This window comes from Polypterus senegalus, chromosome 4, assembly GCF_016835505.1.
Source record: "Polypterus senegalus isolate Bchr_013 chromosome 4, ASM1683550v1, whole genome shotgun sequence".
Classification (NCBI taxonomy): domain Eukaryota; kingdom Metazoa; phylum Chordata; class Cladistia; order Polypteriformes; family Polypteridae; genus Polypterus; species Polypterus senegalus.
The window spans coordinates 32,887,578-32,914,707 of NC_053157.1; the positions used below are offsets into that span (position 1 = coordinate 32,887,578).

The 27,130-nt window shown below is 36.9% G+C and overlaps 1 protein-coding gene across 1 annotated transcript in view; it reads left to right on the forward strand.

Moving 5' to 3' along the window:
* The first annotated feature begins 2,669 nt into the window (after positions 1 to 2,669).
* c4h18orf54 (chromosome 4 C18orf54 homolog) overlaps positions 2,670 to 27,130 on the forward strand; it is a 29,999-nt gene continuing 5,538 nt past the window's right edge. Inside the window, exons 1-5 of the mRNA XM_039750419.1 lie at positions 2,670 to 2,880; positions 5,204 to 5,501; positions 10,072 to 10,962; positions 11,723 to 11,864; positions 14,019 to 14,127. Coding sequence (XP_039606353.1) covers positions 5,222 to 5,501; positions 10,072 to 10,962; positions 11,723 to 11,864; positions 14,019 to 14,127 — 1,422 coding nt within the window. The 5' untranslated portion in view covers positions 2,670 to 2,880; positions 5,204 to 5,221. The remainder of the gene's footprint in view (positions 2,881 to 5,203; positions 5,502 to 10,071; positions 10,963 to 11,722; positions 11,865 to 14,018; positions 14,128 to 27,130) is intronic.

Below are 27,130 nucleotides of genomic sequence, written 5' to 3' on the forward strand. Positions count from 1 at the left end.
AAAACACAGTTATTACAGACCACGACTACTCGCATGCGATATTTATAACTGAACATCCTTTTCAATGACAATGATATGCTGGCATCCGAAGGCTCGAATTACTTACATTATTAGTTTATTTTATCACGTGTAGCTGGTTTGTTTAAGAGGTATAATAAATTATACTTACATCTATATGAAGATTTTTGCAGAGACTGCACAAAACAACATGTATATGTACATGTGTAACCCTAATTACAAAGGCACCTTCTTTAGCTGTACTGTAACAGAAACAAATTAAATATGAGGTAAATTGATTATAACTCATGAGAATGCCCCAAGTGCTCACCAACTGGCAAAATAATTCCAAACCAACTCTTTAGGAAAATACACATTTGTTTATAACATATATCCGTTATTCCCAATATAACAATGCTAAGAAGAAACATATTAATAGCTATGTTAACTGATGTCCAAAGTAAGTACATCACCAAGAGCTGATTAAAAACAAATTTGGGAATAAAATTCATTAAAGAGTAAAACTTTAACAAATTGGCCTTTAATGCAAAATTAAGAAATTAAAAAATCAAATGCAATTTTGCAACAGGGTTTCGCCGACTCACCCAGGCCTCACCTTCCCAGTATGAACGCGGTGTTGCTACTCTACAAAGCAAACTACACAATGCACATTAACTTGCCGGAAAGGTAATAACTTCTCTATATATCACAATGAAATTAATCTGATATGCAAAATTACCAAATATTTTAAATCTATTTCAGGGTCAGTCCCAAAAGTATTGGGCGCAGGGCAGTCCGTCGAAGTCCACACGCCCTTAAAAGACGAAATCCTCGAGAAAATCCAGTTTGAATTAGCAGGTGTATTTAATTGCCCGTCATTAATATATTCTCTTGTGTGTTTACACAATTTTCTTTACAACTTCGAACAGTACTCAGAGTTGCACATAAATATAAACTTTTACAGTTTCATAAAGCAAACGCATCGATTCTGCCTTATTCACATTTATTTGAAGAAATAAGGCAGATTACGTAAAAGGGGATACCATGGTTAAACGATTCTTAGAGGAGGGAGTAAATGTTCTTAATTTCAACACTATATATATATTTTTAAAACTAATGTATCTCTAATAGCAGTACCCCGTGACTTTGGACTCCAAAATTAAGTTTTAAACGTTGAATCAAAGTGCAATAAATTATATATCCAGTTATCTCATTGTCACAAACAAGCCCCTGACTCTTGGCGAACTGCTTCTAAGCACAACTTAATCACCTCACTCGGCTCTCATCTGGAATAATCAATACATTTTAGGTGGGAATAGATCTATTTTCATAAAAGAATTGTATAATAAAGGGATATTTTTGTCTGTGGTGGGTTGGCACCCTGCCTGGGATTGGTTCCTGCCTTGTGCCCTGTGTTGGCTGGGATTGGCTCCAGCAGACCCCCGTGACCCTGTGTTCGGATTCAGCGGGTTGGAAAATGGATGGATGGATGAATATTTTTGTATCTGACCTTTTTTTTAAATAAAGAAACGTTTTATACTCATACCAAGAATTTATAGAGCACTGACATTTAATATGTTTTTAAGGTTGTTTATGCAATTCCCATGTAATTGTTTACTACTTATAAAATAACATTGCTCATGTTCTCAGATTGAGAAAAAGGTTCCACCACTTTCAATAAATGTGTTTCATTTTTAGAACGCAAATGTAACAACTTTCTCATCGGGAAAGCCATCCTTATATCGGCTAACTCCATCTCTAATGCCTCCACTATGTAGAGTTTCACGAAAGAAAATGGCCAGGTCTGTGCCATATATTATACATTTTTGCTAACAAAGTTAAAGAAGTCCATTTCAAAATCATAAATTAATTTTGCCTAGTTAATCAATTAATATAATCCCAAAGTGTAGCTTCTGTGAAGAAGATACATACATCTCTGTCACACCTTTTATTTTGCACCTATCCTAAAATATTTTGGGTTGGATAATGGATGGATGGATATATTTTTATTATTTTCTAGTAAGCCCAAAAATTTGTTCCAGTCTGCTTATACGTCGTTTTTTTCTGTTTATTGAGCTGAAGATAAAAGTGATAGAAAATATAGTGTAGCTTCCAACTTGGTAAATATCATACATATGTATGTCTAACTTTCAGAATGTTAGACCTTCTATTGCACTTTCCTGTATAGACATTAGCATTAAAAAAAATAGTAAAAACACAAAAGGCAATAAAAACTGAGAAAGATTCTCAGCCCTTTTCTTGACAGTTTGTAATGTTACTCTTTGAATACCTCTTTATCTTAATGGTTTATGTTGTGGTGCTTGTAAATTATTTTATATTTTAATGTTTGTATACTATGGTAATGGATACATTGCTAATGTATTTGAATATTATACCTTAACGAAGTGTGAAAAAAAACACCTTCACCGTTCAACACCCCTTTATATTTATGCACTTCCTTCTCGGTTCATCTCTTCCCTATTTTACGGTTTTCTGGGAGGTCCGCTCCAACCAATTGCCCAATAGCAGTCACTGTGCAGCGTCACATTGTGCAATTGTTTGAAAAGTGCGCGTCCTGATCACGTGTCTTCCTGCCGGCCTTTTCTGTCAGCGAACGTCCCGTACAAACACAGGGTTGCTTTCTGTTTGGCCACGAGGCAGGCGCGCGCACTCTTTAATCGGTGCATGTGAAGTACGCAGAATCGGAAACTGTAAGAAGAAATGGGAGTGTCGAGAGCAGGGGGCGTCGGCGATGCGTTCGTTGGCTTACTCAACTGTACGGATAATCCATTTATTACCGAAGCCGATAATATTTATAAATACCAATATGATTAACTGTGGCATGTAACGATTAAGAAACCTCATGGCGTTTTTTACGAGGAGGTAAGAATTTAATTCGGATTTATTTTAGTGATCAAATCAGTGGAATTTGCATTACTAAATTAGTAAACTTCTTATGAAGTGGAGATATTGTTTAAGTGCAGTGTTGCTTTTTGAGAACAAGTCTTAAATGGTTTACAGGGACTGTTTGGAATTTTGGTCTGGTCACTGTTTGGAATCTTCAGTGACTTGGCAAGTATAAGTAAAAAAAAAAACAAACTTTAGTTTGTGTTTATTTAAATTGCAAGTTTTTCTCCATTGGGCGGCGGCGGGCGGTATGACAGCAGGAGGCGAGCGCAGAATTAAATAACGGAAGAAAGGAAACTGCGACGCTCACTGAAGCAAAACCAAAAAAAAAACAACACTATCGAATGATTGTCTGCGAACCAGACAAACACGTTTTGGGTTATGGGTGAAGAGCCGGAGGACCAAGGGAAGACAACAACACCGGGGCTTAAAAGTGTTAGACATTAAATCGGAACAAAAGTGTTAGACATTAAATCGTAACACGACCTGTGAAGTTTTCGGATTTTCAGAGTGTAGCTGTTCTGTAAAAGAACTGCAAAATATTCAACACCGATTGAGTGAGTCACATTACTATTGCTTTGGATGGAACTTGAGCAATACGTGGACAGTGTTGTTGCTTCACTGATCTTTCATCCGGGGTGAATCCCATGCCAGATCACCATCCTTGTGAAGTTGGCATTGTCTGTATGTTTTTTCTCTGACTCCTTCAGTTTTCTCCCTTTATGTGCAGAGAGATGTGCATGTTAGGTTAAATGGTGACTCCGGATTTGCCCATGTGTTAGTACAAGGAGATATGTGTGTGCGCGTGTGTGTGTGAGATTATAACCCCCTCCTCTATTACAGAGTAAACAAACATACATTGGGGCAAATTTAGAAATGCCATTTCACCTAACTTGCACATTTTTGGACGGTGGGAGGAAACCAGAGCAACCTAAGGAAACCCACGTGAACACAGGAAAACATGCAAGTTCTATGCATGGAGCACCCAGGGCGTGGATTTCCTTATTGTGAGGCATGAGCTCTACCACAGGGCCTCCCCACATTTAACATTTATTAAACCAGTAAATTATTGTTATATTAAAGATTATTTTTGATTTTCTGGTCCATTTAAAAAATGAATTAAAATTTGTAAAAAAAAACCCTTGGTTTTTTTTTGCCCACATAACTAAGACCCCACCTCAAAAAAACATAAATCTATTGTGTCATGGCATCAACAAACAGTTGCAAGTACCATACAGTGATCCTATTAATGTTATCTCCACAGTGTGCGCTGTGGTCACTGTAAATCAGTTTAACATGAAACTCTGTCTCATTTAGCTCATTCTGTATCAACTAAGTGAGGAACCTGCATTAAAATGGATTCAGTGCCATGGTATTAAAGCCATTTCAGGGCCAGAATTTAGAAAAACTCACAACAGGTGGAAACACTGTTGCCATGAAAGTATACATCTGATTGGCAATACGTTTCAGGTATTGTACTGCATTCAAACATGTCTATTAAGTATTCAGTGCTAACTTCTGGAAGGATAGATCCATGGTTTTCTCCATATTCTGGTCCTTCCACCAACAGGGACCAGGATTCGTCAAACCAAACAATATTTTTTCATTCTTAAAAGGGTTGCTTCTTTTAACATGCATTACTGAGATTGTTAACTGTGATATGAGATTCATGATGAGATATGCGGAAACCCACGTAAGGTTTGGTGCTTGGTAAACTTGGCACCCAGATGCTATATGAATAAAATGAATTATTATTATTACCATGCCATGTTCAAAGCCAGTAAGTTCTTCTATAATATATCACATTCTAAATTTCAGAGAAACGCACAGTCCATTTGTATTTGCCTACTTGCTTTAAAGAGTATCAGTTTGAGTAGGGCATGTGCACCTACCAGTAGCCACTGAATATCTGATATTTAGAACTAGGGCTGTTTGGAGGTGCAGTGGTTAGCCTCTTTAATTTTAAGCTCTGGGTCCTTTCCCTCCTGCAGGGACTTGTTATGTCAAGAATTCTGAGTGTTCTCCTTTGCCCATTTGGGTTTCCTTCTATGGTTCAAAGACATACTTGGCTAATTGGGAATGCTTAAATGGCTTGATGTGACTGAGTGTATGCAGTGCTTGACTGGCACCCACTCCAGATTTATTTAAAAGTTCAACCTGAGAAAGCAGATACAGAAAGAGATAGAAATATTATTTGTTCAATCAAGTCTGTGTGAAAAATTTGGGGCAAAGGTTCAAAGTACAGCAAATGGCAGTCAGTATTTTGTAGTAACTATCATTTTTATTTTCTTGGTTTTAGCTTTCTTCGTCTAACATTATGGACATTAGAAGCAACATTTGCTCACCTGAATCTACAGTCACTGCACTACTTGCTAGTTCTGGATATTTGAAGAGCACTCTCAGTAATGATGTGGATAGCGCAGTGATTATGTTTAAGGACAAAAAGTATGAGTCTGCTACAGAGGCTCTAAATGCTTACATTGAAGACTTTGAACAAAGCTGTGACGCTTCAGTTAAGAGCCCTGGAAAACTCAAGCTCAGCAGGAGCTCATCAAACAACTCTAATCGATTTGGATTACACATGAAGAACAAGGATGGTAAACTTTCACTTGTCATTTTTTTCTGTATTTCTTTATATTCTTCTTCCCTAAGAGGGCAACACTGTTTAAAAAAAAAACAATGAGGGCAGTATTCCCACAGATCATATACTGTAGGGAAGGGTGTCGCAGAAGCTGTTGCTATAAGATGTAATTTTTTCCCTTTACATTTTCCATTATTTCTATAAATTAAATAATTATATTAATATTTTTGATTTGAACTGGAGCAGAGATCACTGGTCGGTTTTTATTTTATTATTTATTTTTTGCTTTGAGTCGGACCACATCCGTGAATCTCTGATGAGCACATAATTGTGTGAATAATGAATGATTGTTTATTTACTGCTAGTCAGGGCTGCTCATCACACGTGAACTTAATTTTAGTTAATCATCTTGCCATAATTGAATATTGCAGTAATATGAAAAACCGGACACATGTCTACCAAAATGTTCCATGGCAATTGATTTCAATGCAAAAAATAGATAAACAATTAATAATTAGTTGCAGTAAAAAAAAAAACTGCAGACACTTCATCATTCTCAGAACTACGTTTGTACAGGGTGGGTTTCACTATGTGTGAAATATATAATTTTGTGAAGGGTGGCCTCAGCATTTCTGAGGCACTACATCCCCTGGGATGCTAGAGGGCAGCCCTGTTGGGTTCTGTGGGGGCTGCCAGGGAGAGCTGCAGAGCCCTACATGCTCCCCAACTTGACTTGACTTGACTTTGTTGTGTCCTCGATATTCAGCCTTGACCATACCCCTCCACACAACTCACCCAGTGGTTACTCCTACTGTCTTTGTACCACGCCGTGACATTCTCAGTGTTAACTCGCCCTTCAATGCAGTTGGTTATAATGGCAAGGCAGAATAAGAAAAGCAAATTATTCAAGAACGTTGAATTTTAGATTGTGATAAAAAAAGAGCTAATAAAGGATGTTAAAAAAAAAAAAAAAGAGAATGAACAAAAAAGAGCTGCATATAATGAAAATCATGAACAAAGAGATTTGTCCAATTATCAAAAAAGCAAAAAATATCCTGAACAATATGTGAACAGAAATGCAAAAATGCAACGTTTATAGAATGTATGTTAAAGGAAAAAGTAATTCATAATAATGTTTTTGATGAGGTGTACATTTTTATTTACTTTTTATTACGTTTTACTTTTTTACTTCTAATTTTACTTTTTACTACATTTTATTACTAATTGGTACTTAAAATACACTGTGTGCACAATTATTAGGCAAGTGAGTATTTTGACCATATCATCATTTTTAATGCATATATTCCAACTCCAAGCTGTATTAACTTGAATGCTTATTGGATTTAAGCACGTCAGGTGATGTGTATTTGTGTAATGAGGGAGGGTGTGGCCTAAGGAGATCAACACCCTATATCAAGGTGTGCAGAATTATTAGGCAGCTAGTTTTCCTCAGGCAAAATGGGCCAAAAAAGAGATTTAACTGACTCTGAAAAGTCAAAAATTGTAAAAAGTCTTTCAGAGGGATGCAGCACTTTTGGAATTGCTAAGATATTGGTGTGTGATCACAGAACCATCAAACATTTTGTTGCAAATAGTCAACAGGGTCGCAAGAAACGTGTTGAGAACAAAAGACGCAAATTAGCTGCCAAAGATTTGAGAAGAATCAAACGTGAAGCTACCAGGAACCCATTATCCTCCAGTACTTTCATATTCCAGAGCTGCAACCTACCTGGAGTGCCCAGAAGTACAAGGTGTTCAGTGCTCAAAGACATGGCCAAGGTAAGGAGGGCTGAAACCCAACCACCACTGAACAAGAAACATAAGTTGAAACGTTAAAACTGGGCCAAGAAATATCTGAAGACAGATTTTTTTCAAAGGTTTTATGGACCGATAAGATGAGAGTGACTCTTGATGGACCAGATGGATGGACCTGTGGATCAGTAATGGGCACAGAGCTCCACTCCAACGTGGAGGTGGGGTACTGGTATGAGCTGGTATTTTTAAAGATGAGCTAGTTGGACCTTTTGCATTGAAGATGAACTCAAAATCAACTCCCAAACCTACTGCCAGTTTTTCGAAGACACTTTCTTCAAACAGTGATACAGGAAAAAGACTATGATTTTTATGCAGGCCAATGCTCCATCACTTGCATCGAAGTTCTCCACTGCGTGGCCAGCCAGTAAAGGCCTTAAAGATGAAGGAATAATGACATGGCCCCTTCCTCATCTGACCTAAAGCCTATCGAGAACTTGTGGGCACTTCTTAAATGCTAGATTTACGGGGGAGAAAAACAATACACCTCTCTGAAGAGTGTCTGGGAGGCTGTAGTCACTGCTCCACAAAAAGCTGATCGTCAACAGATCAAGAAACTGACAGACTCCATGAATGGAAAGGCTTATGACTGTTATTGGAAAGAAGGATGGCTATATTGGTCATTGATTGATTGATTGATTTATTTTTTTTGAAATGTCAAAGATGTTTATTTGTAAATTTTGAGGTGTTTGTTTATTATTCTCACTATAACAGATGAAAATAAACAAGTGAGATGGGAAAATTTTCATTTTCCTTTAGTTGCATAATAAATCTGCACACTAATAGTTGCCTAATAATTGTGCGCACATATGTATTCCCCTGATGATGTTCACACTCACATTTCCGTTGTGAAACATTCAGGTTTCAGGTTTATTAACATTTTGGATTGACTGATAGCACTGTGTTTGTTCCATATTAAAATTAATCCTCAAAAATACAACTTGCCTAATAATTGTGCACACAGTGTAGACAGTTTTTGTGAAATATTCAAGTAACTGATTTTCTATCTGAAATAACTAAGCACCAAACTGTCTTCGTCCCGCACCCTGCTTACTCTTGTTGTATATACAGTACCATCTCTTTAGAGAAAGTGATTGTATTTAATGGAGGAATGCCCCAACTCCCTTTGAGCTGTCACTCAGTGCTTAGTTTGCATTTCATAAATATTTGAAGTCTGTTAAATATTCTTACTATGCAGATATACATTGTGCTGTATGTCAGAATGCAATCAATAAAATGTTTTAAATATACAGTGCTGTACTATAGCGAAATTTGCAAGTGACAGATCAACTACGTATGTATGGTAGATTGTTCCATAAATGGTGAATAAGCATTCTTCATGTTAAATCTTCTTTTTCAAAAATTATTTGTAAGACATTAAGATGAGGTGTGTGCAGGTTTATAAATTTTGCATTTTCTAATGCAAATGGTTAGATATCTGAGATCTAAAACAACAACTAAAAATGGTCATTTTTGAATCAGAGTTGTTAATAAAGTTCAACTATTGGTAATTTGTTAATTTATAGTGTTATTTGAGTTCATATTGCCCATATCTACTTTAAATGTACATCACAACTTTATAGGGACACATACACTTGTATATCGTGCTGTGACAGGTTAGGTGGTTTGCTAGGTGTGCTTGAGGAACTCGCATAATAGAATGGGAACAAGCTGTCTTAAAGTTATTTTTGAAGGCAGTATCTCTCTATATATAAAAAAAAAATCCTGGAATGGAAAAGCAAGGCGACAATACGTGATCTTCTCGGAAGTTCTCGAAAGACATTTTAAAGACCCGCAAGACAAAATAGACTGGCCACAGACCGTAAACATGAGACTTGGTGCCAAAAAGTTGTCCCAGGGCAGTCTCACAGGGATGTGGAACATAAGATTCTTGCAAGACACACCCTTCTTATCAAATAAGAGCACGGACAGCCAGCACAATATTCAGTCATGTAAAGTCACGTGGCACACACAGATGCTGTGCTCTAAGCAAAGAAGAAAGAGCAGCGCAGAGAAAAGAGACCCAAGGCACGATACATATGCAGAGAAAGGTACAGAATATGAAAGCAGTAACAGTCGAAAGTATTGCAGCGTCCCAGCCAAGCTGAAGCCTTTTTTGTTTTAAGTGACTGTTAGGTCCGATCGAGGGAGGGCAGAGTACAGCACGGAAGACATAGCTGGGTGCTGATTGATGCGGTAAGGGGAGGCGAGACCCGTGGTAGGCAGGGTTGGAGAGGGTGCTAGAAAGTTGTGTTTGGGGTTACGCAGTCGGAGATTGTTAAAGTACAACTTTTGTGACACTTTATTATGTCAGTCGCTACAGTATTAAAAAAAAGATAGCACAGATCACATTGACGCAAACAAAAGGAAATTAGTTTAAGTCAGAGAATTTCAAAAACGGGGTTTAACTCGCATGCATTTATTGGTTACTTTGCAAAAAAAATTATTAACTGCTGATGATGTGGATCGTTTTGTCTGTGCTGAAATTCCAAATAGAGAAATTTATCCTAAATTATGGTACAAACTCATTAAACACAAGTCTCACAGACCATATTTAAAAGATTCAGCATATTGGGACATGAAAGATTCAAAATATTGTTTTTACAGAAGTTCTGAAATAAAAGTGAAACTAATGAAATAGCAACAAGTGTGTATCCGGAAAACCAAACACGGGGGTTGGTGAGCGAAGCCCCCTAGTAGGATTAAAAATAATCACCATGCTATATTATTTGCATTAAACTTTAGCCAATGTGTCTTCTTTTGTCCTTTTTCAGTTCTCAAGGGGAGTCTTTCAAATAAAGAATTAAGCATGTTGGACCTACCTGTAGGACAGCCTTTTCCTAGGAATTCTGACCTTGTTAGTCTCACAACTGATGACCTCCTGGCCCTCCCACCCGATGGCTCCCTTCCCGTTACACGTACCTCTGCAGCTCTGTCAAGGAGTGACAGGCTTCGTTCTCTGGATTTTAGTTCCTTTTCCACAACTTATAGGAAGCCAACTTCTCTTAATGCGTCCCGATTTTCATCAAAGGATTTGGAGTTGCCTGAGGTTAGATTGCCCTCGCAGAGAAATAGAATACATGCAACAAAAAACAATTTTGAGGATTTTGACCAAAAGCATAGTACTTTCAGGAAATATATGGATGTGACAGACTTACATTTGAAGCATACAGTTTCAGCTCCTTCTACATTGACCAATCACAAGCAATCAGAGCCAGAACTACCAACATGCACTTTTAATAATTATCCAAGGTGGCTGACTAGTTGGAAATCAGAAATGGATTTTTCTGGAATTAGCAGTTTGCCTGATACAAAGTATCCTCTTTGGTTAAGAGAATGTGACCTGGCATCTGAGGCAAGTGGTAATACTGAGTCCAACAAGCAAGTAATGGAGGATGTTACCCTGGACAAAAATAATCATTTTAAGCTATATTCTGACTGGCAGAATAATCAGCAAAAAGAAGTCTGGGATAACGTACATCAGGATAATCTCAATAATCTGCTTAACTGTGCAAGGGAGACCATAAAGAAAAGCAATGGACTGCTAACCCCTAAACATGTTTCTGTTTTGGGCAAAGGCCAACTTGACATGACAACACAGAATGGAAGAATCAGATCACCATTTGAATTTGAAAGAAGAAATGGTTTTGCAGAGCCCTTTCAAGGTAATAAAACAACCTTCTCCTCCATTTAAAAAATCTGAATTGTAAACATAGATAATAGAAAGTGAACTAAAAAGTTGTCTGTTTTAACAGTGTAATTTCTAGTATTGTACAGTATGGCAATGCTGCTGCCTTGGATTTTACGAATCTAGGCTGGATTTCAAGGATGCTGTACGTCTGCATGAAGTTTGTACTTTCTCAGTGTTTTCACATATGTTTTCCATGGGTACTACATTATTTTCCTCATGTGTTGTTAGGCATTAGATATGTGACTAAATCCATAGTGGCAGTCTATGGTCCCATCCAGAGTTGGTTCCTCCTTTGTGACCGAGGCTGCTGGGATAAAATCTGGAGAGTCTTCAGTGGAAAGAAAGAGTTTTCAAAATAGATACATTGTGGAGGCCTTGGATGGGCACTCTTCAAATTACCTAGTCAATAATTGTGACTATCCATAAATATTGTAACAATTTAGGTTTTTGTTGGAATGACATATTTGCTGTTATATTTTTTAATATATGGACTTAACTTATTTTAGTTAATTTGTTATAGGCTTTCTCTGTATTTTTGTCACTCACAGAAAGTTTAGTCACCTTGTCTATTTGCTGTAGAAAATAAACTGGTTTATGTTTTTCAAAGAGTTTTCCAAAATTGCATAATGGTATTAATTATGAAATGACTTGCTAAAGCTTGCAATACAGTTATTCTGGTTGTTTTTCTGCATACAATAACCACACATACAACATATACCTTTTCTTCCCCTCAGATCATGAAATGAATTTGCTGATGCATAAAGCAGAAAAGAGTCGATCAGTAAGGCAAAGCTGCAATATTAAAGAAAATGTCAGTATACAAACAGAAGATGTTCTGGATGCTGACCGATCCTGGGATAATCCTCCTATCATATTGTAAGATCTACTTATTTTAATTAAAAAAAGGGATAGAATAACAGATTACTATAATTAGAGCCTGAGCTTCTTTTTAATGTATTTTCTCACTTTCCTTTTTATCTTACACCAGTGAATGAATATAGTTTTGAGTTTAAAATCACCTTGACAGTTGTTCTGTTTCTACTGCCGAGTTATTCGATTACATGAATGAGAACGTTGATGGTGATGTTAACATTGTGTTTATTGACGTATTAGGGGTAAATCTGCTTTCTTTCTCTTTCACTTCACTGACATCAGAAGAAATAACTTGGCTTGTTATCGCTACTTGTTTAAAGAAAAGAGAACATCGATAGCTTTTTATTACCCATTATCACTGCAAAAACTAATAAAGCTTAGCCACTGACCTGTAAAAGGAATACCATTTTGTGCATTGTACTTGGTTGCTTGTGTTTTCTTTCCTACCAAATGCTCTGGACTAACCATTCCCACACCCAAGGTTACCCCCCAGTTCCCAGCACATTAGATATGCATGCTAACCAGTTGTGACAGCAGTGTGAGGGTGTTTGCATACCGTTTTGATGTTTTTCCCATATATGAATTCACATGCTATGTTTTTGCCTAGTCCACCAGGGTGAGGGGTACTTGACAAAATGTTTTTTTCATTCACATGGTGTCTGCTTCATAGCTAACTATGGCTGACACTAACATGCTTATTATTAGAACCTTAGGTCCAGCAATGTCTTGTAAAGACTTTATTTCTTATTGGAAAAGTTGAACTGTAAGATTCGTAGAAAACCTGTATTAGGTTTCTTGAAGGGCCAAAATAAGTGTAAACAGGATTCACTATGTAGACCAGCATGGTAAATTTAGCAAGGATTAAAAAGTATATATTAAAAAAGTAATGACATTTTCTTTTTATAAAACATTTCAACTTAATATTTAAAGATGCAGCAGAAGAAAAATTGAAAACACTACTGAATCAAAGGGAAGCCTGTAACCCCCATGTGTAGGGCCTCAAATATGCTTATAAAATGGCCAGAAAAATAATTTGAAAGAGCTCATGGCATCCATCTGTGCACAGCCCAGTCCTTTTATTGAGTGGTACCCTCCTGCTCTAATTCTGAAGCTTCATCTGACTTTTTGTTTCTGTGATTAGTTGGCCACAAGGAACTAAAAGTAAAAATGCATTTGTTTTACATTTTAATGTACATTGATTCTCTTTTAGAATTGTAGAAGTTTAACTTCTGGCACTTACAGTGTACTGTCTTACCCGTGCATTAAACTCATAACCTTATTAATGAATCAATTTTGATATGTTCTTCCTTCCTTAATTTTTCTTATTTTTACTGCACAGTTAGCTGTCAAATGATTTATTAGATAGATAGATACTTTATTAATCCCAAGGGGAAATTCACAATTTTACTAATATTACTAGTAGTTCTGTTGGAGGTGATGTTTGTACATTATATCTAAGAGTCTTGGTATAGTGGTACAATGATTAGCAGATAAATAAATCCTTCCATAAACACCATTCCCAATCACAAAAATGACTATTAATTAGATTTTTTGATAATTTGCCCTAGAATTGCCACTCCCAGTGGTATCTACCACAAATGATGTTTTTAAATCCTGTATGGATCATCATCTTAAACTAATATTTACACTTACAGTTATTAGTAATTTTTTATAGTTGTGTTAGATACCATATCTCAAGTTTAGAAGGATATGATACAAACATAATTGATTTTCTGTCAGACACTTTTCAGATAAATATGAGCAAATATATTAAAAATAATAGCACTAGTGCAGTTTTCACTGCTGTGTCAGTCTTGCAGTACTAATCACTTTTGGTTAATTTTTTGTGCAAGCTGAATTTGACCGAACACTGCAGTGAATAGCTTCAGTGTGACTTATGTAAATAATAATACCATTAATAATTAATACATTAACCACAAAATGTGCATAAGTTTGGTAATATCCAAGATGATCATTATGATGGTAATATGATTTCAAGTTGAGCAGCCCAGCTTTTCAAATCAATACTTGACATCCTGTGTTAAAATCCATTTAATGTTATCTGGGTTGTTAATAGATGATTTTAAATTTAGTTAATATTCTAGAAAAACTTTTTTTTTTTGAGTATTTATTTTTTACACCATTTCTCCTTTGCAGTAATCCACCTGTTCCAGTAGATGGGGAAGAAGAGCTTGAACTAGAGAGAAGAGGAAAAACCAAACTGATTGAAAACTATCTCACAGACTGTATCAACTCTACCAATGAGGTAACAGCAGTTAATTATAATGTAGAAATGTATTTGTAATTTCATACATTTAGCAGCATACACTTCAAGCCAAAAAAATGGGTTAGACACAATTTATAATCAGTGAAGTACCAACTGTCAGCGTGTGGCATTTGATTTCTTAAGCTTTATGCAAATAAAAGGATACTTTTAAAATAATGTATGGATGATCTTAAGCGCATGTTTAAGATTTTAATTGTTATTGAAGTGTTCACATTTACATTAGATAACATATTTGAAATTCAGTAGGATGATCTCTCATAATCATAACTGATTTCCTCTTACATACTGTTTAAAGCATCCTAAGCTAAAATATGACGACATGATTAAACAATAAAAACTGGAGAAGTGGTCAGTTGTTTATCAAAATAAAACAACAACTAATGATTTATATTTACTAATCTATACACCGATTAGGCACAACATTAAAACCACCTCCCTAATATTGTGTAGATTCCCTTAATGCTTTGACCCATTTAGTCATGGACTCTAGAAGACCTTTGACATTCTGTGGCATCTGGAACCAAGATGTTAGCAGCAGATCCTTTAGTTCCAGTTAGTTGAGAGGTGGGGCCTCCATGGATCAAACTTGTTTTTTCAGCACGTCCCACAGATGCTTGATTCGAGTGAAATCTGGGAAATATGGGGCCAATTCAACATCTTGAACTCTTTCACATTCCTGAATAATTTTTGAAGTGTGACAGGGTGTATTATACTGCTGAAAGAGGCTACTTCCATGGTGCACATGGTCTACAACAATCCTGAGGTAGTGATACATGTCAAAGTAACATCCACATGAATGCCAGGAAAACATCACCCAGAGTATCACACTGCCTCTGCCGGCTTGCCTTCTTCCCATAGTTCAACCTGTTGCACTCTCTTCCCAAGTTAAACAACGTACACATACCTGGCCATTCACATGATCTAAAATAAATTGTGATTAATCAGACCAAGCCACCTTCTTCCATTGCTCCATGGTCCAGTTCTGATGCTCATGTGCAAATTGTAGGCACTTTTGGCGGTGAACAGGCAGTGGACAGGCATATGCATGAGCACTCTGAGTGATTTGTGGCTACACAGCAAGCTGAGATACACAGTGTGTTCTTATACCTTTCTCGCATGGCCCTTGTTAAGTTTTTCAGCAATTTGTGCTGTAGTAGCTCTTCTGTAGGATTGAACCAGACGGGCTAGCCTTAACTCCCCACACACATTACTTAGCCTTGGGTGCCCATGACCCTATCACAAGTTCACCGATTGTCCATTCTTGCCCAACTTTTAAAAAACACCATATCTACTGTGAGACATGGAGGAGGATTTTTGTTTAAGAGCTGCTTTGCTGTATCTGGCACAAGGTGCCTTGAATCTGAATGAATACTAAAGGACTGTCAAGATATTCTGGAGCAAACTGTACTGCCCAGTGTCAGAAAATTCTGTCTCAGTCACAGGTCATGGATCCTTCCAACAGGTTAATGACCCAAAACAGCTGTGAATGGCTAAGAACCAAACATGGACTATTCTAAGGTGGCTTTCTATGACGTCTGGTTTGAATCATGTTGAACATCTATGAAAAGAACTGAAACATACAGTGTGGAGAAGGTACCCTTCAAACGTGACAAAACTAGAGCTGTTTACTCGGGGAGAGTGGAACAAACTACCTGTTAAACAAGTGCAGAATTCTCATTGAGATCTACAGAAATCACTTGTTTGCAATGATTGCCTCTAAAGGTTGTGGAACACAATATTGGGTTAAGGGTCCCATCATTTTTGTCTGTGTCATATTCATTTGTGTTATTATTTGAAATACAGGTAGTCCACAGGTTACGGACATCCAACCTGCGACTTACGAACTGGGTCACAGCTGCGACGCATGCACCTCAGTAACTGCCGCTCCGTCATCTTCAGCCTGGGGACGCTGCAAGCGGTGGCTGAACGGAGGCCATTTAGAGTGAATGGGATGGTGGGGGAGGTAGCATTTTACTGTGCATCTGATGGCTGCCTATTGAATGGGGGCGATTCACTTCCCACCTTTGGCTGCACCGTGTTCGTTCTCGGTGGGCGGACCCTGCAGGCAGCAAACTCTAGTGGAGGTGACTGGTGGGCTGATGATGAACCGCCCGTTGAGGCCCCCATTCATTCTCAATAGCAAACCTGCTTGTACTGTTACATACATAGCAGGAAGTTTTCTCTTGCCAGTACATCAGACGTGTTGATGGGTGCCTTGCTGCTGTGATAGCGTGGACAGTGCTGTGCAGAAGAGCTCATCTTAAACTTTTGTTTTCACCCTTCAAGAATGTCCGTATTCTGTTGAATCAAAGCTCTAATGTGCAAAGTCTGATTTTTGTTAAAAACAAAATAAACAATAATGGGCAGCATTTACTTTTGTCAGTTTCAAGATATTTCAGAGATAATTATGGACAGATGGTTGTTTAGGGGTGGTGTCCTGGAAAGGCAAAGTGAGGTGTTCTCACATTTGGAGTGTACAGTGAAGTAGAATTAGAATGTTTGGGAAAGCTCAAGGAAGTGGTTAGCAAGCTCACTCCATTGAGGGTGCCAGGTGCTGTGGATGTAATGTCCCTTCAACCCGCCCCCTCCCCCTTCCCCACCAAAATTCCTGCTGTCCATAATTATTTTACATATACATTCCCATCTGAGGACTTTAAAGGGAGGCCTAGCAAAAAGCATGAAAATAATTACACAAGTGAACGCTGCAAACAATTTAAAATTGTAAACCTCTAATATTGATAATATATACAATACAGTATGTTCAAATTTCTTATTATTCCTACTGATTACCCATTTTGATTTAAGAGAATGCTTTCCTGTAAAATTTTGTTTTGCAGTGACCACCAACAAAAGCCATCCAATAGGAAAATCAGGAATTGATCTAATGCAGGAAAGTTGTACTTTTGCATAATTGTATACAGTAATCCCTTGCTATATCGCGCTTTGACTTTCGCAGCTTCACTCTATCGCGGATTTTATATGTAAGCATAACTAAATATATAACGCAGATTTTTCGCTGCTTTCGAGGCTTTGGGTCTTTTTACTTCCTGTACATGCTTCCTCAGTTGGTTTGCCAAGTTGATTTCAAACAAGGGACGCTATTGGCGGATGACTGAGAAGCTAACCAATCAGAGCACGCAGTTAAGTTCCTGTGTGCTGAATGCGGTGTTATCCAGGAAGTCTCGTCTCGCTCATTCAGCATCAATGTGTTTCGCTGTGTAAAGAGTTAACTTTTATGCTCTTTTGTGTTTATCTTTGTGCATAGTCAAGCCCTTCATTATGGCTCCAAAACGATCTGCTCCTGCTACTGCTTCAGGGGCCGTGCCCAAGCGCCAACGGAAGATGTTAACGATTGCCGAAAAGGTAAACGTTTTGGATTTGTTGAAGGAAGGGAAAAGCTACACCACTGTAGGACGCCATTACAGCATCAATTAGGCTACGATTCTTTTTATTTAAAAAGTAGGAAAGGAATATAAGATCTACGGCCGCAGTGTCCTTTTAACCGCGGTGCAAAACGAATTGTAAGTGGATGTACTGTAATAAGGCAGTAGTGTGGATGGAATCTGCTTTAGGGATTTGGATTGAAGACTGCCGGATGAACAACAATGGTGGTGCTACACAGTCGCCTGAAGTGGCTCCTTTAAGGGCTGTAACGCTCTCCTTTGTTGTGCAGTAAAATTAAACTCATTGTTATCGGACAAGTCATCGTGTCATTGTTGGTGAGTAACCATAATTAATTTTCTACTTACAGTACTTAGTACATGTACGTACGTTTAGTGTCACTGTACACCCATTTACTGTATACAATTTTTCTTGCATTGTACGTATTTATTGCTGGTGGCCTGTCTATCGTAATGGCTGTAACATACAGTACAGGCCAAAAGTTTGGACACACCTACTCATTCAATGTGTTTTCTTTATTTTCATGACCATTTTCAGCACTCCATCACTCTCCTTCTTGGTCAAATAGCCCTTACACAGCCTGGAGGTGTGTTTGGGGTCATTGTCCTGTTGAAAAATAAATGATCGTCCAACTAACCTGACTTTTGCACAACACAACTGCTGGTCCCAACCCCATTGATAAAGCAAGAAATTCCACTAAATAACCCTGATAAGGCACACCTGTGAAGTGAAAACCATTTCAGGTGACTACCTGTTGAAGCTCATCGAGAGAATGCCAAGAGTGTGCAAAGCAGTAATCAGAGCAAAGGGTGGCTATTTTGAAGAAACTAGAATATAAAACTTGTTTTCAGTTATTTCACCTTTTTTTGTTAAGTACATAACTGCACATGTGTTCATTCATAGTTTTGATGCCTTAGGTGAGAATCTACCAATGTAAATGGTCATGAAAATAAAGAAAACACATTGAATGATTAGGTGTGTCCAAACTTTTGGCCTGTACTGTATGTGATATCGGAGACACTCGATATCTTTAAAATAATATTTAGGTTTTACTGTATATAAACAATGTGTTTACATACGTAATTTCAATGAATGTTACCTAATATCTAAGAGAATACAAAGGAATTATGCTGTATAACTGTAGGGAATATTTATAAACAGTGTGGGAGAGTTTCTAAGGGCTTAAAATATATATAAAAATAACCATACAAACATATGGTTTCTACTTCGCGGATTTTCACCTATCGCGGGGGGGTCTGGAACGCAACCCCCGCGATCGAGGAGGGATTACTGTATAGCCTTAGAACAATCTAGAGCAAAGCTCTGCTGGCCTATCACTTAGATAGGTGTCATTGATTGAGGTTCGAGTCCTAGCGATTTGATGAATTAAAGATCTAAAAAGATGTCGGTTTTTTGCTAGTCCCAGAGAGGGCCTCCAGCATCATCCCCATGGGTGTCGTCAACTTGTCCAGCCATCTGCTGGCATGTCACCCTCTTTGCCTGGTTATTTCAGTCTTCCCAAATATGATGTCCTCCTTCAGTGATCTCTCTCTTCAGACAATGTGACCAAAATAAGACTTCATATAAGTTCATCATTTTGGCTTTGAGTAGGTTTCTCCTCTTCCAAAATCGATGTGTTAGTTCTTCTGGCAGTCTCTGACATGCATAGAATCCTTTTCCATCACCAAAGTTCAAATGAGTTAAATCTTCTTTCTGTCTTGTTTCTTTAGTATCCAGCTTTTTCCACTTATTTCTTAAAAAATAAAATCAAGTGTAGCATGTTTAAGAGTAAGCAGCTTCAGTGAACTAATAATATTATTATTACTTATTATTTGACTGATGCCTTTATCCAAGAGGTTTACAGGCAGATAAAGTGACATGTTCGTGATCACACAGTGTCAGTGCCAGGATTTGAACACACAACCTCAGGGTTTAAAATCCTACCTCCAAAGCCTTAACCAGTACACCACACTGCCTGCCAATAATATTAACCCTTGGTTTACAAAAAAAAAAACCTACAAATATTATATACAGAAAAGTACTGTGTTAGTTACATTGTACTGATGTATCCGATTAACCAACAGCACTGATGGCAATTGTCTCACGAAATATCCCAGGTGAACCCAAATAACACAGCTAGTATGGTCCTAAAGGCTCTGTCTTATTTTGTTGTTCACCAAGGTTTCCAATTGCTACTTAAGAATAAGTAGTTTATAAATTATAATGAAAAATATGATGCAAGTTTCTTTTCCTTTTTCTTTGATCATTTTTTCATGTGTATGAGCCCCTGCAAATACTTATTTTTCATTCTAAAGATCAAAACATGTCAAATAAGAGACCAGTCATGGTAAATAAGTAGAAGCAAACTTTCTGTCAGCTATTTTAACTGGTGGTTTAACTAGGACCGCAGTATTACTATTGGCTTTATGGTAGATCTTTTACCTAAAATATTGGTAATGGTGAAAAAGAATTTCTTTTAGTTACATCATGTAACCTATTATTCTAAGGCCTAGTTCAGTGAATCTTTATGTAGCAAATACTTTTAATAAGTGATGTAATTTGATGACTAATAATCTATTTTTTATTGAAAAAGAACTGAATACAGGATGCTGTATTATTTTATCAGTAGCCTGGGGCCGGCCCTGACCCCCACAGTCTGGAAATGGTTAACATGATATGACATTCTCAAACCTGCTTAGTCCAGTTCAAGGTTGTAGTGAGACAGAGCCTTTCCTGACAGTATTAGTATTTAATTCCCCTTCTCAATTTTTTTTTTGCTTCTGGTCTTTTTGTATTGTGGGGGTGCTTGGATCAAACCAGGTGCAACCTCTCTATAACACAAAGCAGTTTTTCTTTCAGCCCCATAAATGTGGTCTTCATAATTCTAACAATGTATAGTATTGCCAGTCCTAGAAATCATGTAAGTTTCTTTTTCCCCCGTCATACTGCAGTGATGATCTCTTTAATGTTGCATTTCCTTGTAGTATGGTTTGCAAAGATTTCAGCCTCCCATGTGGAAGTTTCATGGCTTTCTTGATGTATTTAAAATCTGCCTTAATGAGTCCATCTGGGGGCTGAGGTCTCTGCACGAAGCACTGAATCTTTTTTGTGGTGTGCCTCTTTTCCTTCACTTGGAAAGGTAAATGTAATCAAGGGCAATTAAGAATATCAAGTATGTTATTTTAATTCTGAAGTGCAGCTGTTTTCTCTGTTTTGCCAATATTGCAGTACTGTCTACATTTGGTTCATTTTCACTTGCAAGTTGAATCTGACAGAACAAAGCAGTGAACAGCTCCATCTCCACCTGTTGGTATAATAAAACAAGCCTGAGCAGGATACTCTCCTTATACTGTTATTCCTATGTGGTTACATTTGTATTTTTATTGATTCTTATGGAGTTATATATTTAAAATGTCATGTCTTTCATTAAAATCTCAGTTATTGCTTGTGTCTATTACAGATTGAATTATTAATGTTAGGTTACATTTGTAAAGTGGTGCTGTGTTTTGGTTTATATATGCTAAATACTTGTTTTCATTAAGAAAGTAACCAGAATATGCTTTCACTGAATAGATTTTTATGCTTATTTGAAACTGGCATGAAACTGGTTATACCTTTGCATCTTTGTTATGCTCACAGCAGCCATTAAGGGTGATGTTAGGCTTGCTATAAAAGGGCAATAGTTGAACAGAGTCAGGACATGGTGAAGGTGTGTCTCAGCGCTGTGCATTTGGCAGTTGTTCATACAATTAAGAGAGAGTTATAATAGTGCTGAAATGTCATCTTTGTAAGGTAAGCTGGTCAACCTAAAACACTGCAGTACATGTTGAACATTTGAAAAGTGGCATCAGAAGTAATCTGAGAAGGCCCAAAACCAAAGGAAGCGTAGTGGATTACATAAGAGGCTTTTATAGTGCACACCTCTACCTTTTATCATCTGTCATCCTCCATAAATTATGTGTAGGAACACGTTCATGGCATCAATTGCAATATCTGTCATAGACAGCTCAAAATGTATTGGACTGTCAGTGGCAGTGTTGTGGAACATTACTTTTAAAAGTGACCTAGTTACTCCCCAAAAAAAGTAACTAAATAGATTGTTTAGTGACTCAGTATGAAATGTAATGCATTACAAACAGTGCATTACTTTTGCGTTACACACTTTTTTACACAAAAAAAGAAAAAGTATTTCACTGGCTAGCATTTGTTATTACATCCTAATCACAGAGCCAGCTTGTTGTCAATAATTTGCTGTGTGCAAGCAAAAAAGTTGCATCTTCATATGCTGAAAGAAGAAAAAATAGTTTCTTTGTTTTCATTGCTGCGGGATGAGCCACCCAGAGTATGAGCTGGCATTACATCAAATAAGCAGCTTCAGTGCCAGCTGTATAGAAGCTGATATGAACGGCAAGTCTGTCAAGAATTTCAACTAGTGTGGCAAGTAGGCTACCTAAAAGCCATGTAAAAGAGCAATAATCCATTGCCACTCTGGGGAAGTGAGCACCACGGTGGCCCAGAACTACCATATGAAATAAGTGAATCGTAGTGATATTTTTAATTGCTACATTTTTTTTTCTTTTCCTAAGCCGAGTAGAAATATTCCATTTTTAAATGCACTGTAAAAAAAAATTAGACCACCATATTTATTAAGGAGTGGACAGCACAGCGTCATAATTAGGAAAGCGGGTCCAGTGACAAATATACAAGCTATAAAAACCTGGACATTGACACAGATCAATGAACACACACAAGCTTGGTCTGCAATAGAAATAAAATCCTGCAGTACTTCTATATATTCCATGCTTTGTACCTCAATAAATACAAGTTATGGTCAATATACTATCAACCCAATTGTCCTTCATTCACTCAGAATATTTAACTAATGTAGGAAGCACTTCAAGATAGAGAAGCTTTTATCTGTGGCATCTCTACATAATAAGCACCTTTTCTACCCTCTCAAAAATTTTTTAATGTCTGGAACCATACAGGATTAAGTCATTTAGAGATTTGTACATAGATAAGGTTTTTGCAGCCTACTAACAATTACCCTCCAAATTTAGCCTCCCATCAACACAATTTTTCTACTGTTTCCAAATTAGAAACTTAGATAAACGAAATCTGCCCAATTTTCTTCATTTCCCACCTATTTCTATTCCGGTAGGAATATTGTTCAATCCTGAGGACTCGGACAGCATTTCTATAATATATAAAACCATTTTAAAGTCCGTTCCTTTCAAAAATCCCAGAGTACATTGGGAAAAGGATTTCATACTCAACATTTCCAAAAAGGAGTGGAAGGCAGCCATGCACAGAATTCAGTCTACCTCTATATGTGCAAATCATACAATTATTCAACTTTAAATCTTATCGAGCACATCAGTCTCTTTTAAAATTGTCTAAAATGTTTCCCGGGAAAGATCCAAACCTGCGAATGTTGCAACCGAGCTCCAGCCTCATTGGGTCATATGTTTTAGGTGTACACCAAATTAACATCATTGTAGATCTTTAAATGCCAAACAGACAGCATGTGTCGCAGTCGTGTTTTGTGGACTCCTACATGGGCTGAAAGTGGAAAAGGACAAAAACTGTAATTGCCTTTACTTCACTATTAGCACGTAGACTTGTGTTGCTGAACTGGAAGAATCCTAGCCACTTCTTTTAAGTCCATGGGTAACTGATGTTATATACTATTTGAAATCAAATTATCACGTAGAGGATCTGTTCAAAACTTTTTTAAAACCTGGCAGGATCTAATAAATAACATTTGAGAATAAGCTTTTATATTTTGGGGGGGAATTCTTTTCCCTTTTTTCTACTCTTAAAATTTTTACTCTGGCTGTTGGCCTTCTTCTCTTTCTAATGGGTGGGGTTGAATTGAATTTAGTTTTGTTAGGTTTAACTTGCTTGAATGGAATGTTACTTGATTTTAATAAATTCAAGAAAAAATAATAGAAAATAGGAAAGCTGATCCAGAATCATGGTTTGAATGTCATGCTCAGTCGCTGTTCATGTGTAGTTTGCAAGTTCTCCCCATGTCTGCACAATGTTTCTTTCCACATCTTCTGTGACATCTACTTTAAGCATTTCTAAATTATTTCAGTGTACTTGTTGATATATACAAAAGTAGGCCCTGTGATGAAGTGGTTCTCTGTCTGTTGTTGTCTGGGTAGGCTTTGTGCCTCTGAGAAGGTTTGGCAATGTTTATATTGTGTATTTACTAAATAACATTTTATTTGGGTACAGAATTTATTTGTTTTCTGTTTTAAGTACTGTATATAAGGTGTTTGTTTGTTTTTTTTTTCCCTCAAAAGAGTAATTTTAGTAATTCTTCCCTGACCACAGAACTAGAACAGTAATGCCGTAGATGGTTAGAGTTCTTTAAAATAAAAAAAATAAATAAATAAAAAAACTTTGAAATAACTTGTACTTGTCTGTCATACTAGTTTCTGTGATTTGATCTTGTTACAAAATCCATGAAATGGAGTTCAGACTATTTGTCGTATTTTCATAAATACTTAAACAGGAGGCGTTTTTATTAATATGAGTCACACATTGATCTTTAGGAGTGGAATACAAAACACGTGGAATAAATTATCCTTTTGACATATTTCTGTTTGTTTTAATAATTATAATTCTGTTTGAGAAGCTATTTTTTAGTATAAAAATGAAATACATTTAACTATTGCTATGGACCAAGAGGAAGCATTTTCTAAAAGTCAGGAGGGAATTTATCTGTCTATATGAATTATTTCTTTTCTTCCTATAAATGGAAGCAAGGCCTTATATGTCAGAATGATCTGAGGTGAACCATTTTTACTGAAATGAGATGCAGAGTTGAGATGATTCATTATCTCCTGCAAGAACATTAAAGTATAAAATATACAAGAGCAGGCTGTTAACAAGTCTCATGGGGTCTTTGATCTGCTCTGCAGTGGTAGACCTCCCACTAAGTCTTTGTGTTTGGCTGGACAGATATTGCTCTCAATCTTAAATACATCTTGTTTTCTTCCATGAATCAAACTGGCTTAGCTCAGTTTTAGGGTTCAAGGAGAGCAGCCTCAGGTGCAAAGCAAGAGCCATCCATGGATTGGACAACAGTAGCAAACTCAGTGAACAAATCCATACATTGTTTTGAGTGCAGTGCTTTGTACAAAGTCGAGGTAAAGGTCATGTGCCAAAATATCCCATTCCTGTGACCAAGAATATTTTGGTATATTTAGTAATTTAAAAAAAAAACACAAGTATTCAACATTTAAATGTCGTAATAGTTTATGCAGCACCAGCCTGCATATGGCTAACCTACCATATATGAAATGTTAAATAATAATTTATTCACAATTTTTAGGAATGTGCTATAGTAATGGTGAGCATTTGTGTAAAAGGGTGTTTGTTGTATTTTGCAGGGCGGTCCATACACACTCTCTGAAAATAGTCATCTATTGTCAGACCAAATACACACACAAGCACACACATCTTCACCCTTCACCCTAAAAGATGTCCTGATGACAAAACACTTTACCGTTACAGGAAAACTGCAGATAGCAACACATCATCAGAATAGATCAGAAAAATGAGAACATGGATAAGTCAGCTTGGTTTGTCAGCTGTATCCAGGTGGCTCAGGTCATCAGAATGGATAGTTTATGGAATTTTAAGACGCAGTCCTTAACTGTTTAAACCATTGTGCTAGACAGCCAGCCAGTAAACAGCAGAGTGTGGTGGGAGTTATTTTTATTATCTAATTTAAATGTTAATTACAAAACTTAATCCAGGGAAATGGTTTAGTTGTCATTCTCTCCTCTGTTCCTCTCCGTTGGCAGCTCATTCTGACAAATTCTAAATTTTATAAAAGATCCCGTGCTTGACTTTCAGCTTCATCTAGTTTTGTAGTTTGGCTCTGGGTGGTAGCATTTTCAAATGGTCTTGTCTCAAGTCTTAAAAATTATTTTTACATTGTGTCTGCATTAGCTTAATATATTTGTCCAGGTGCAAGTTAATATGTCAGCTAAATGTGTAAACAAGAACACCATGATATAATTAGACATTTTTTCACACAAAGAATCATAGACGCATGGTGTATTGGTGAGGGAACTTAAATTACGACTCAATGTTATTTTGGTGAATGGGATGGATGAGCTTGGTGGACTGGATGACCTGTCCTTGTCACAACTGTTGTAATGCAAATATTTTCTTATTTTAAATTGTTTTCATAACCATTTAAACCACAAATCACAGGGACGTACTGATGATTTATTACTGTACGTTAGATTGGCTACCTTTGTTTAAGGTCCATCCATTTGAATTCATGGTGTAAACCAGCTCCTGACGAGGTCCCTTTCTAGGCACACTTTCACACAGAGACACACACACACATACATGTGTTGATAAAGGGCCACATTAGACTAAGCAATTCGCTTGTTACACACATACAATTTTTGGAGTTGGTGTTTGGGATGGAGTTCTTGGAGATAAAATCTATGAGACCTAGAAGAATGAACTTAACAGAAATCTTTACTAAATATGAACTTTGGGTTCTATTCAGTAGCAGCACATACTACTAAATGTTGAAGATTCATTTAAGTTTAAAAATGTTATGGTCAGAAAAAAATCCTAAAGTGTTCCATAGCATTTACATTTATTCAATCCTTCCATCTCCTCCTGTTATCCAAAGTACTGTTACTGTATTTGCAAATTTGCTTCTATAGTATGTGCCTTGCAAATCACTCTTCTGTGTCTTGTGAATGATGCTACTATTTGCTCATTGGTACTCAAATCTGGCTTTGGTATACAGCAAGACTAAATAGAATTAATGGATTCTTTTTGTATTACGCTTTAAACTGTAAAAAGTTCTAATCAGGAGATCCAATGAGAAAAATTAGTTCCTTGATATTAAAAGTTGTGTGAAACACAAGAATTACATATGTTTTCAAGGGTTAAACAGATGGAAAAGTCACAATACTTTTTGAGGAAACGTTTCTTTTGCTGAGGATTTTGTCTTGGCAGTTTCATTTTTTAATTATGTTGAGGAGCAGCATTTCTTAAACACAATCCTGCACTGTTCCGTTTAGTTCAGCAGCCTTTCTAATACTGGGGTCATTTTGCTGTTCCACTTACAAAGATGCCTTTGCTAACCGCTGATTACTGGTGTTAATAGATGAAGATCCTGTCAATTTGAAGGGAAAAAAAAAAATGACGCTGCCCTTTAGTAAATGTTTCTAAATGCGTATGTGGCTAATTAGTCTGTCTGTCATTAATTTAGATTCAGATTTTTTGTGTTTGCACTTTTTGTGACATCAGGCAGATGAAAAGCAAACCAGGTGCTTGTTTGCAGATGTTTTGGGTTTTTTCCCACATTCACTTCTTGTTTTACATGAGATGTTCCGGTGCTATTAGGAAAAATGAGCAATTAGATGTTTATGGCTATGATGTAAAAGAATAAAAAATACCATAAAGTTTGTTGCTTTGTTCATGTTTTAAATGTAAATATATATTTGTATTTAAGAATTCAATCAATTTTATTTTAATTTCAGGAATTATTTTAGGGATGGGTTATGACTTTTTTTGAAAATCCGAAACTGAA